The sequence below is a fragment of the Arvicola amphibius genome, chromosome 11 (genome assembly GCF_903992535.2).
Source record: "Arvicola amphibius chromosome 11, mArvAmp1.2, whole genome shotgun sequence".
Classification (NCBI taxonomy): Eukaryota; Metazoa; Chordata; class Mammalia; order Rodentia; family Cricetidae; genus Arvicola; species Arvicola amphibius.
In genome coordinates, this window is record NC_052057.2 from 105,937,799 (window position 1) to 105,951,168 (window position 13,370).

The 13,370-nt window shown below is 45.2% G+C and overlaps 1 protein-coding gene across 1 annotated transcript in view; it reads left to right on the forward strand.

Annotated features, from left to right (window-relative positions):
• The first annotated feature begins 6,367 nt into the window (after nt 1–6,367).
• Nucleotides 6,368–13,370, forward strand: part of Rad23b (RAD23 homolog B, nucleotide excision repair protein) — a 41,588-nt gene continuing 34,585 nt past the window's right edge. The window contains 1 exon segment of the mRNA XM_038347336.2: nt 6,368–6,763. Coding sequence (XP_038203264.1) covers nt 6,698–6,763 — 66 coding nt within the window. The 5' untranslated portion in view covers nt 6,368–6,697.

Genomic DNA, 13,370 nt, shown 5'->3' on the forward strand with positions numbered 1-13,370 from the left:
CACTAACTCTAAACAAATCAAATCAAATCAAAACAAACAAACAAAAAAGAATCTAACTGTTGTGTCTGGAATGAACAGTTAGGAGACAAAAGTAAAGCATGATAAGTCCATGAATAGAGGCCATGGCGTGACAGAGACGACATGGGGTCCTACAGCATGGACCTCAGCAACCTGACAGAGCTCCGAATGTCCAACCTGCCACATACAGAAACCAGGACTGGATTTCCATCATGGCAGTCTTCTTGGAGGGGGTCAGCTGATCCCTCTGTGGAGTTACAAGTATGTGTCACTACACCTAGCCTGAGAATTTTGTTTGTTTGTTTGTTTGGAGTGGGTTTTTGTTGTTGTTGTTGTTGTTGTTTTGAGACAGGGTTTCTCTGTGTAAACCTGACTGTCCTTGAACTCATTCTGTAGACAAGCCTGCCTCTGCCTCCTTGAGGGATGGGATTAAAGGCGTGTGCCACCATCATCCAACCCTGACCTTTTAAGGCTAAATTGAAATTGTTTTTAAGTGTATTTTTGAGTTGTGACACTCCTCAGTCTAGAACTTGAGAAGAGGCTTTATGTCTATAAAATGTATTTCATTAATAAATAATCATCTTATGAAATGAGACTTTGCTCAATGGCTAGGCATCTAATTGTCATTATTCTTGCCAATAACAATATTCTTTGTGTTTTAAATCTTACTTACTATTGAGTGTTATGTCCAGATCACAGAATCCCCTCAAAACTAACTAGGAGACTAAGTCCTGTATGTAAAAGCAAAGAGCCTTGGTCTCTCCAGGTTTGTCTGAAGCAGCAGTTGAGAGCAGGGAGGCCCAAATCTAGTCAGGGTAGGGTTTTTATCAGAGTAGAGGTTGGGGGGAGATGATTTCCCTGAAAGACTGACATTTGTCTAGGGGTCTTGGCAAAAGGAGAAGAGGTGAGTCTTGGGCTCAGGGACATCTGGTGGTCTTATCTAATGGTTGGAATGTCAGGCACTTAATTCCCTTTAGATGTAGGCCCTCCCTGGGTGGTGGCAGCTTACAACTTCTTCTGGAACCTTGGCAGCTCTGGAGTCTGGGCCGGATGTGTGGCCAGGCTGCTGTGGACCCCACATGGTCTGGGCCCCATTATGTGTGGCCAGGTTGCCCTGGGCCCCACAGGGTCTCGCTCTAAGAAAGGCCACAAGCCACAGCAGCCACACTCTAGAAGATCCCTGAGGGCAGGAGGACTCAAGTCCAGGTGTGTTGTTCAGGTTAGATACAATGAGATCAAATGAAAATGCAAGAAACGGAGGAAAGTTACTTTTTATAGATCTGGAGAGACTGGGTGCCAACAGAAGACCAACAGGAAGTTGGGGGCACTTGAGCTGGGTAGGCACATGGTAGCGTGTGGGGCTATCTATACTTTTTTTTTTTTTTTTTTTTTTTTGGTTTTTTTCGAGACAGGGTTTCACTGTAGTTTTTTTAGAGCCTGTCCTGGAACTAGCTCTTGTAGACCAGGCTGGTCTCGAACTCACAGAGATCCGCCTGCCTCTGCCTCCCGAGTGCTGGGATTAAAGGCGCGCGCCACCACCGCCCGGCCTATCTATACCTTTGTATAGTCCAGGTGTTAGCCCTCAAGCAGTCCCACAGGGATTCGTTAAAGAAGATCATGCAGGTGCTGATCTGTGTGTATCCTTCGGTTTCATTGGGGCCACTGGCTCTTGAAGCCGGCTTTGAGTCAGTGCGATGAGGAACAAGTGAACTCATTTTCATTCATACGGCTACGCGAGGAGGGGGAGTTTTAAAGGAGAACGAGGATGGAGAGGCGTAACTGGGTTTGAAATAACTTACATCAGGCCTAAAAACCTGACAAAGCAGCCAGCGTATTACACGAATTCAGCTCAGCTTCCGTTTCCCCTGAAGGAGCTCCAGTAAAGGCCCGCTAGGATTCAGAAGGGAATCAGCTCAGCCTTTGCGGGTCACCGCATTGCCGACTGAACGAGTTTTGTCATCAATATCACTATAGCTGAGGAAAAGTTAGTTAAGAAAAGATGGATTTTAGCTGGTATTTTCGGAGGACTCGGTTTGTGGTTGTGTGATCATGTGACCCTGTGTTCCGCGCCCGGGGTGAGGCAGAATAGCACGGTGGCACGAATGTACTAGTATTTAACATTTTAATTAAAAAATTGTTTTGAATTTGGCCCAAAACAGTAGAACTGTTTTTTTTTTTCCCTCTGGCGAATCTCAGGATTAGCATGACAAATGGGGAAAGAAAAAAAGAACTAAGGAAAGGAACATGAGGAAGATTGACTGGTCCTAGGTGTGGTAGAAGGGAGTTTATTGTGGCTATGTGGGAGAACATAGCCAGAGGCAGGGACATCTGGTAGAGTCCAGAGAGACACAACCCTGAGCCATGTGGGAAGGGAGGGGAGGGAAAGGGAGAGAGCATAGAAGGGAAACCAGGGAAGCAGCCAGGAGGCCCAAGACCAAAAGGGTCAGGTGACCAAAATGGTTGGATTATATAGGTAAGGGCAGCTGGGGCAGCTGCAGGGAGGGTAACCTCCAGGTTCCAGGCCTCCTGGAACCAATACTGCAGTGGCCTCTGAGTGCCTGCATGGCTGAATACTTAATCACTTACCTGTGAGTCCCTTCTCAAAGCAGTCTTTCCTGGTTTAAACTGCATATTCCTGTCCCCACCCGCCCCCACACTCACTAAAAAAACTTACTCTGCATTTTGCTCCTAATTCTCACTGTAAAGCTGGCTAAATACAGCCAGTAATATCCATGCCAAAGTCTAAATGCTATACTGTCTTAAATTTCCTTTGCCAAAGTGATCACTGTGTGAATTAAATTTAACATCCCACAAAACTCTCAGGATGTACCTCAGTAAGCAAGTGAAGTATTCTTTTTTGCTTTTTTCTTTTTCTTTTCTTTTTTTTTTTTTTTTTTTTTTTTTTTGAGATAGTGCTTCTCTATGTAGCTTTGGAGCCTGCCCTGGAACCCACACTGTAGACCAAGCTGGCCTCAAACTCACAGAGCTCTACCTGCCTCTGACTCCCGAGTGCTGGGATTCAAGGGGAGCGGCGCCACTGCCAGCGAGGAGAGATATTTTAAATGGGCCTATCTTCTTGAGGTCACCATGCTGGGGGCTGGGGAGGAAATGAACCATGGGCAGACATCATATAGTAAACTTTCCCTTTCCTGACCACAACTGATCCTTTTCACGTACTCAATTATCACCTGATGCGTTATATACTTTTCTCTGGGTTATCTGATTTTTCTTTTTATCCCACTACAATATAATAACTCTGACATGACTGTTTAGTCTCTTTCTGTATCCTTGAAGAACAATTGCTGGCACAAAGAAACTCAAAACTGAGTTGAATGACTGAATGTTTTTCAGGTCTCACACTTTCATCCTGGTATTAAAAGACAGAAAACAAAGGGGACTTGGGAGAGAGAGGAGCACCTCACCTTGCTGGCTAAGAATAAAAACCCCACAAGCAAGACCATGAACTGTTTACAGCAAAAACACCCGCCTTCACTTCCTTGTGGTTTATGTGGAGAGTTTCTTCGAACTTTTCTGACCTGTGTTTTTATCTTATCAGCCCGTCGACCCATGCACTTCACTTCATAAACCATCTGACAATCTCATTTCCCAAAGTAGTGTAGAGAAAAAGAAGAGGACTAAAACATTTTACTTGGTCTTTTTCCTTTAAACAATGACACTTCCAAAGTGTTAGTTTTCAGGCATCTGCACGGCCTGCCCTTGGGTCTTGATAGGATAGGATACGATAGGATAGGATATGTCCTCAGCTGCAGCCACTTAGAGCACCCCCTGTGCACCTTAGCTACGTTCCCTTTGAAAAAGTGGGCCTTGAACACCTCCTATTTCTCTCTCTCTTTTTCTTTTATCTCTTCCGCTACTCTTGTCCCTAGGAACTGGACTCTGCCCCTTCTCTATGCCTTTTTCTGTGCCTTCTCTCTCCTCTTCCAATAACTTCCCATGTGAGTCCTGTTGTGTGGCATGACTTCACTTGGTGGCATTTATTAAATTACAACACAAGCTTCAGTTAAGCTTCGGCTATGTAGTTGAAACCCTGTCTTTTTTTTTTAATTTTTGATTTATTTATTAAGCATACAATGTACTGCTGGCAAGGAAGGCACCAGATCTCATTACAGATGGTTGTGAGCCACCATGTGGTTGCTGGGAATTGAACTCGGGACCTCTGGAAGAGCAGCCAGTGCTCTTACCCTCTGAGCCATCTCTCCAGCCCGAGACCCTGTCTTAAGAACCAAAGCCAAATTGCAAAGTGGTGGTGGTGCATGCCTTTAGTTCCAATATTTGGGAGGTATAGGCAGGCAGATCTCTGAGAGTTTGAGGCCATCCTGGACTACAGAAGAGTTTCAGGACAACCAAGCCTACACAGAGAAACCCTCTCTCGAAAAACCAAAGAAAGAGAAGAAAAAAACAAAAAATCTGAAGTTTAACATATTGGATATTGGGTGCTTCTTTGACTGCTGGATTGTTGTGGGGGTAGGAATTGGAATAAAAGATTCATTAGGAGATTGGCGACTGATGATGTTGTAGAAGTAGAAATGAGGAAAAATGGCTGAACTTGAAGGTACAGATTGGAGAGTAAACTTGGTAAGACTGACAATGGTTTGGATGTGGTGGCTAGGCAGCAGGAGTCAGGGACAAAAGGAACTTAAGGATAGAGGCTAAGCTTTGGTCTGAGTACCTTGAGAGATGGAGATGTCACAAACTTGGGGACACTAGGAGAAAAGAAACAGGTTTGCAGGGGAAAGTCCATAAGGAAGTCAATTGCTGTTTTATTTTGCCCCCCAGCATCCCATTACACTGTAAACAATACTGCTTTTGCCTTTGGCTAACCCTAGGGCTAATGGCAGAGATTCCAGCTACCAGGTTTTCAGAGCAAGGGTTGAGATCACCTGATGACTAAGATTAGCTCCACAGGAAGACAGGAGGCAGAGAATTAGACAGTTATCACAGTGCTGGGATGTACCTCATCAGCTCCGTGGAAGGATTATAGCCTAGCTTCTAGAATCCATGAAAATCCGAACAGTGATACTGTCTCGTCTCGAGGATGCTGGCTCAGAAGGGTTGTTTGTAATTGTCCTCACTGTGGTCTGATTGTGACTGCTTTGTATTCATCTTCACTTTCTAAGTCTAACAGCGGTCACTGAGGTCACTGGGCTAGTAAGAAGGAAGCAGCATACAAGTACCTATGGTATCACTTACTATTCTGGTGACTGGGTGCTTAATACTTGACACCTCTGCACTCCAGTCTTCTTATCTCTGTGTAAAGGAACACGCGGCTAAAGCTAAGTACTTAACTTTAACACTAAGATTTACACGCAGCATCCCACTCTCTCCAGTCACCAGCGGGATGAGTGACATCTCACTTTTACTGCCTGGGAACTAGATTCATGTCCACCCATTCCTCTAATGTTTACCTTGTACCTACTACAACATACTAGGCTAATTTTGTAGGCTCTGGGAGGTATGCTGTGGACAGAACAAAATTCATGCCTTTGTGCAGCCTGGGGGGTAGGGTAAAGGAAGGGATGACACGCATGCTAAATAGACACACTGTAGTCATCAGAAAGTGATAATGTTACAGAGAAAAGTAGACTTGGTCAATGGATTCTGGAGACGCTGCTACTTTTAAGTGGGGTAGGCAGGACAGACTTCACCAAGAAGGCGACATCTGAGCAAAGATGAGAAGGGCCCAAATGCAAAGGTAACCGCTTGGGGGTGAGACGGAGAGCAACTGCTTAATATCCACCAACAACCCCACAACAGGGAGAGGAAAACGAAGCAGTGAAAGGCGTGATACAGCTAGGCCTCCTTCTCAAATCCGCCTATCTTTACAGGTCGGGGATCCCAAGGTTAGTAAGAGAACGCAAAATTTCGCAAGCAAGCAGTCCGGCGCTGGAGTCAGTGTCCCAGGATCAGAGAAGCAACCCGCATTACACACGCCCGGCCCGCGGCGTGCACCCCATCAGGGCGGGCCCCAGGCAATCCATCCACTAAAGCTCCGCCCGCTCCACTGCCCTCTAGGCTCCAAGCCCCAGCTCCGCAGCAACTCAGCCCGGTCTCCACGTAGCCGTTCCCCGGCTACGGATTGCGCAACTCAGGCCGCTAGGCGGAGCCTGGACGTAGGCGGAGCGACCGAAGGCGGGCGGACCGAACCAGGCCGCCCCGAACGCCGCGGCCAGGTGATGTGCGCCTGCGCACGTCCGCAGCGCGCCGCCGGCATTCCAGCCCCGCCCATCGCCCGGCCTCCAATTCCCGGGCGGAGTTCCTGTTGACGCCTGCGCACTGCGTCGCCGCACCCCGCGCCTGCTCAGATCGCCCGGGTCTGGCCCCATCCTCCGGGTTTTCCTGGTGGGGGAGGGGGCACGTCTCGGCGAGTCACGGTGATGGCGGCCACCATCCTGTGGTGAGGTAGCGGATTCTCTGCGGTCGTCGGGGAGTCCCTGGCGCCTCCTGCGGGCCCGGTGGCTGGCGCGTGAGGAAGCACCGCGGCCCGAGCTTGCGGGGAAGGCGGCGGGACCGGCGGCGCGGCTAGGGGACGAGGGGCCCGGGGCGAGCGAGACTCGGCGGGGCGAATGTGACAAGCCCCCACCCCCACCCCCACCGCCTTCCTCCTGAGAGCGCGAGGATTGCGGCCACCCCGGGGCGTCCAGGCCCCGGCGCAGGCACCATGCAGGTCACTCTGAAGACCCTTCAGCAGCAGACCTTCAAGATCGACATCGACCCGGAGGAGACGGTACGCGCGGCAGGGCGAGGGGAAGCGCGGGCCCGGGTCGGAGGTGGCGCGGGAGGGGCCTCCCAGGGGGGCGTGAGGTCACCGCGGGCTTTGTGGGCCAGGGACCGGGAAGGCCTGGAGGCAGATGGCGTGGAGCAGCACCGGCCCGCGTGGACACTGGAGGCCGCGGCCCGGAGCGCGTGGTCGTGGGGCCGGAGGGGGAGGGGAGGCCTGGCGGCCTGGGCGCTGGAGCCTGGCCTGAAGTGCACACACCGGTGGGGGAGGGCGATCCAGGCGTCGCCACCACCCTCCCACGACCTGGTTGGGTGCGGAGATCTAGGGGCCGGTTGGTTACCCAAGGTGATGGCCTTCACTGTACCTGGTTTTGTCTGCACCAAGGAGAGATGGTGGGGGGAAAATGAATTCTTATCCCCTTAGAAGAAACCCTTTTATTTATGTCTAGCTTGGGTAGTTTTTACGTACCCCCCCCCCATCCGCCGGACCCACACCCACAGGTAGATCATGCTCTTAGGCCTCGTTGGTGGTGAAGAATTTTTGCATTAAACCTTCAGATCCGGATTTAAACGGTCTCTCCGTCGTCTTGGGAACCTGCACGCTCCTCGGATTCCCAGAACAGTAGTATTTGAAGGAAAGGGAAAAAATATAAAAACTTTGTGTTCTGCGGTTAAAGCCGGTTACACTTAACAAGTTCACGTGATAAATTCCGATGCTGTCTCTAGTTCTGCCTATAAAAAAAGATGTACTATATTGAAGTTGATACAACTTTATGTCAGGAATCTAAAAATGCTATGCGTGTAAATTTCCTCATGTGCTATGGAATTGTAGTAAGCCAGCAAATGACTGTATATTTGTTTTGTTTTATAAATGACTGATCCTATTTTGGTTGAAGATCCACTGACGTGGTGTTAATTAAATAGAGCCGAGTTCTGTTTGTGGCGCTGTACCTCGTTTACTACGACGTGGACAAATTACCCTGCTCCATTTCTGAAACAGGAATAATACCAGCAGAGATGTGAGGATTAAATGGCATTTAGTTGGTTCATAAATGGGGCCTACTATGTAATTAAAGTATAGATACGTGTCTATGAAGACAGTGTTAGGTTTTACCTATCTCATCGAATATTCTAAAGTCTCCTACATCTTTAATAAGAAGCCGAGAATTCTGACATTTTTGAAATTGTGGCACGAAGTGATTCTATATGCAGTAATTCTTGAAGGTACAGAAAATACCACTTACATATGAGAACTCTGCCGTCTCTTCAGAAGCAGTGGTTATAAACCTAGTGGACTGTGGCCCAATAGAATAAAATTCTTACCAGATTTTCCTTTACTACTGAGAGTACTGAATAGTAAATGAAGATGAAAGTGTGGGCTTGGAGAGATGGTTCTGCGGTTAAGAATACCGGCTGCTCTTCCAGGATCAATTCTCAGAACCCACATGACAGCTCACAACTGTCTGTAACTCTAGTTCCAGTGGCTCTGATACCCTCACACAATATATGCAGGCAAACGCCAATAATGCACATCACGTTAAAGAAAAGGCCGGCAGTGGCCCACCCTTGATCCCAGCACTCAGGAGGCAGAGACAGGCTGATCTCTGTGAGTTGGAGGCCAGCCTGGTCTACAGAGCAAGTTCCGGGACGGCCAGAGCTGTTACACAGAGAAACCCTGCTTAAAACAAAACAGATGAAAGTGCAGGGCTGGGGAAGCAAGCGTGTGTGAGTCCCCAAGGTCCATTACCAGACCTTGAAAAACATGGCAGCACAGTTGTCAGCTTAATGATGTTAAGCAAAATATGTAAAATGCCTACTTGGCTTTGGTTCATTGGGGGTGATAAATGATGGGATAAGTCATGGTAACTTTTTTTGTGTGTGTGGTTTTTTGAGACAGGGTTTCCCTATAGTTTCTAGAGCCTGTCCTGGAACTAGCTCTTGTAGACCAGGCTGGCCTCGAACTCACAGAGATCCGCCTGCCTCTGCCTCCCGAGTGCTGGGATTAAAGGCGTGCGCCACCACTGCCCGGCCTCATGGTAACTTTTTTGAGCTTAAAATACTAATTTGTTCCAGAATCACTAAAGCAGAGAAAAAAGTTTTACTTTATTTTTTTATGCCTGAATTTGTTGTAATTTTGTAGTAACTTCATAACTACTGAAATAGACGTGTGCACGTGCGTGCGTGCACGCGCTATATAAAATTTGTACCACACTTTAGGCCTTCCACGTGTCTACTATTATCTTGGAGCCAGTGCAGTATGAAATTCCTAACTGTGCTTATTATTTACAAGTTTATTTCCAGGGGATACAATATTTTACACTTTTAGAAATACATGTTTGGTGAGTTGTTATTGACTTATTCAACTTTGGTTACTAGAACAAATGATTTGTTGATGTTAATGTAATAAAAACCAGTATTGCAAAAAAAGTTTTTTTTTTTTTTGGTTTTTCGAGACAGGGTTTCTCTGTGGCTTTGGAGCCTGTCCTGGAACTAGCTCTTGTAGACCAGGCTGGTCTCGAACTCACAGAGATCCACCTGCCTCTGCCTCCCGAGTGGCAAAAAAAGTTTTTTCAGGCATGTTTTGATTCCATATTCCATGCTGCCCCCTTTCCTTTGTGCTGCTAATCCAGTACAGGTACTTTGGGCTTTATGCACACTAGACAAGATTTGGACCATGGCCTCTTTATTTACATCTATAGTGAGTTTGATTAGCAGACACACATTTTCTCTTTCCTTCCTTTATTTGTTAGTTTATTCATGCATGTATTTGAGACATTGTTTCACTATGTGGTCCTGACTGACCTGGAACACACAGAAAAACACCTGCTTCTGCCTCCTCTGCTGGGATTAAAGCTATGTGGCCACTGCCCAGCAGGGTTTAGAGATTAGTTGATATCATTTTGTTTTGTTCTGGAGACAGGTTTCTCTGTGTAGCCCCTTCTGTCCTCACTTTGTAATCCAGTCTGTACCTCAACTCACAGAGATCTGCCTGGCTCTCTGCTTTTTCAGTTCTAGGACTAAACGTGGGCACCACCACACACAGCTCAATACAGTGTTTTAGAATTTAAGTATAAATAAAAGTGAAGATTATTTTAACAGTGGATGATACTAAATACTTTGTTTCAAAAATGTGACCAGAAAAAGTAAATCAGCTTGGGTTTTATAAGTAGATGGGGCAGATAAAAGTTCCTAATGACCTAAATTCAAACCCCTAGGCCTCTGTGGTAGGAGAGAACTGAGTCCCGAAGTTTTCTTCTGACAGCTCACTCACTGTTTTGGACACTTTAGCACCCCACCCCAATGAATGAATGAATAAATGAATATGTTTTAAAATTAGGATTTTAGGAATGTCTACAATTTACAGTTGTCCATGGAACTGGTTTCAGGTTTGCCCTTAACTAGTTTTGATTTAGAAGGGACCGAGGAAATTACGTAATTTAAGGTGCCTTATTCAGGAACTCTTGGGAATGCCAAGCATGGTACCATTAATCCCAGCACTAGGGAGGCAGAGGCAGGTGGATCTTTTGAGTTCAAGGCCATCCTATAGTCAGAATTTTTGGCTCTTCTGTCAGCTCCCAAATCATGAAATAGAGACTTATTAATTATGAAATTTTAAAAAGTATTATTTATTTATTTTGTATACAGTATTCTGGCTGTATGTTTTTGCCTGAACACCAGAAAAGGGCACTAGATCTCATAGTAGATGGCTGTGGCCACCATGTGGTTGCTGGGGATTGAACTCAGAACCTCTGGAAGAGCAGTCAATGCTCTTTACCTCTGAGCCATCTCTCCAGCCCCTAATTATGAAATCTTAGTTTTCATAGGTTGGACTATCATTGTATCCTTGGATAAATTCCATTTAGCTGTATTTTTTTTTTTTTTAAGACAGGGTTTCTCTGTACCTTTGGAGCCTGTCCTGAAACTAGCTCTTGTAGACCAGGCTGGCCTCAAACTCACAGAGATCTGTCTGCCTCTGCCTCCCGAGTGCTGGGATTAAAGGCGTGCGCCACCACTGCCCGGCAGGAATCAGTATTCTTTTTCCACCATGTGGGTCCTGAGGATCCAACGTGGATCATCCTCAGCAAGCACCTTTGGCTGCTGAGTCCTCTTGCCAGCCCCTGGTGCAATGTCTTAATGTATCACTAAGTGTTGACAGTATGTAGCAACAAGTTAATACTGTAGTCTGCTTATGCTTGATGCTAGTTAAATATTTTGAGTAAGATGAGGTAGGGTGCATGGACAGAGGACTTAAATCTGTGATCTTCAAATATCAGAACTTTAGTGTGAGTACATTATAAGTAATAATAAAACTATGTATTTGTATTTTCTTTTGCTTTTCAGTTTGTTTTTTATGTATGGTGCACACATTGTGTTAGGCTTTTAAATTATTTTCATTGTGTGTCCATGGAGAAGTGCACATTTCACTGTGTGTGTGTGTGTGTAGATCAGAACTTTGGGGAGTTGACTCTACTTTTGTGGGTTTTATTCTAGGGATAAGACTCAAGTTCGCTAGGCTTGTGTGCTTTTATCTGCTGAACCATTTTGCCAGCATTTGTGTGCTTTTGATAAAATAACTAAAGATATTTATATCTCTAAATTGGTAGTTTGCTATATAGTGATTTACAAAGAATTACCTCCCTTTGTGGTTATTGCATGATTTTGGAGGTTATTATAAAATAACTGCTTTAGTTTTTATTCTGTATACAATATTTGCTAGCCATTACTTTTAGTGATTTCTGTTTTGGTTTATTTATTCAATAATCAATGTTTTCTAGATTATTTAGACATGAATAGTAAATATGTTGAATTATATTACAAGGGTTCTTAGCATATAGATAGGGAAGATACAGTAAAATTAGAAAATCTAGTTTGGGTTTTCTCACAGCTTTTACTTTCTGTGCTCACAGTAGGCTTTTTATTTTCCTTATGCATTCAATAAAGATTTTCACTGGTGGATACATTCTACTTATAACTGAAGTGTGACATTGTGTGTGTGTGTGAGATAAGTGCTTTGTAGAAACTGAAATTGGGTGAGATGGTGGGTGTGATTGATGGTCCTCGACTAGGTGGTACTTCACAGTCTGTAGGTCACAGAAAGGCCTTTGTGGAGAAGGTGATGTCTGAGCAACAAGCTGAGATCTGAACATAGCATGTTGTAAGATAAGGAATCTTTTCTATGGAGAACCTTTAGATTACAGACTTTAGGATTTTAAGAATGTGTTGGGAATCTAAAAGACCCAGTGTTTTTGAGGTAATGGTGAGGAACTGAGAGTTAGACAAGGGCTCAGAACAATTACGCTGTTGTAGGATGGGATTTTTCAAAGATAAGAAGCATTTTGAAAAATTGTGGGGTTTCCTCTTGGTTTTTTTGTGCCTAGTCCAGCCTCAAACCTATGGCAGTCCTATTCTACCTGAATGTCAAGAGTCATATGTCTCCTTTTTTTTAAGGTTATCTGTTCTTGTGTGGGAAATAGGTAGTGGAGTGGACAAGAAAAAAAGCAAGGTAGGGGCTCTTGAGGGGCTTTGCAGTAATTTTAAGCAATTGAACCTTTGACCAAGATTGGAGATGGACTTGATAATTTAATTTTGGTTTACAAGACAGTTTCTCTGTAGCTTTGGTGCCTGTCTTGGAACTAGCTCTTGTAGACCATGCTGGCCTCAAACTCACCAGAGATCTGCCTGCCTCTGCTTCCGAGTGCTGGGATTAAGGGTGTGCGCCACCACTGCCCGGCTGGGCTTGATATTTTGCTAGGTAGAATTGGAAGAATTTTTTTTTTTTTTTTGGTGTATTGACACTGTGAATTTGGTAATGTAAATTGTGTGAATACTTCTATTCTTTCCAGAGATGTGGAAGACTGAAAAGAACAGACTTGGGGGTTGATGTAGGAACAATGAGGTGGAAATGTCATTTGTTGAGGCTGGATTACAGAGAATTTTAGATGGGAGATAGCCATTGTGCTCCTTCCTTTAATTTATGTGAGTAGATGAGAGCTCTGTTGTCATTGCAGGGCCTAGTCTTTGAGAAATGTGAGCGGTATCCTTATGTTATCCTTTGTAAGTCATGGTGACTGAAGCCTTGGTAGATAGAGATGCTGCAATAGTAATAGCATGGAATTTAGGATTGGATTCTGGCATGCAATAGTAATAGCATGGAATTTAGGATTGGATTCTGGCATGTCTTAATATGTGGAGAAATAAAGCTCTCTCAGAAAAAAGTCTGGGACAGGAATAATCTTAAGAGTTTTGGTGTTTTCAGACAGGATTTCTCTGTGTAACAGCCCTAGCTGTCTTGGAACTAGCTCTGCAGACCAGGCTGACTTACAACTAATGGAATCCACCTGCCTCTGCCTCCGGAGTGCTGGGATTATTAAAGGTGTGTGCCACCATGCTGGCTAATGTAAGAGTTTTAAGAAGAAAAAGGGGTCAGTTATATCTGTTTCAGAGATGAAAAGGATAAAAACAGACCTGATCTTGGTTTGGGTGGTTTGCAGGTCTTTGACCCTAGTGAGCACTATCCTGGTAGAAATGGAGCTAGAAGCTGTATCGAAGTGGATGTCATGTGCAGAAGTAGAATAGTAGCAATGGACAGATAGTATTTTTTATCTTTGCCATTA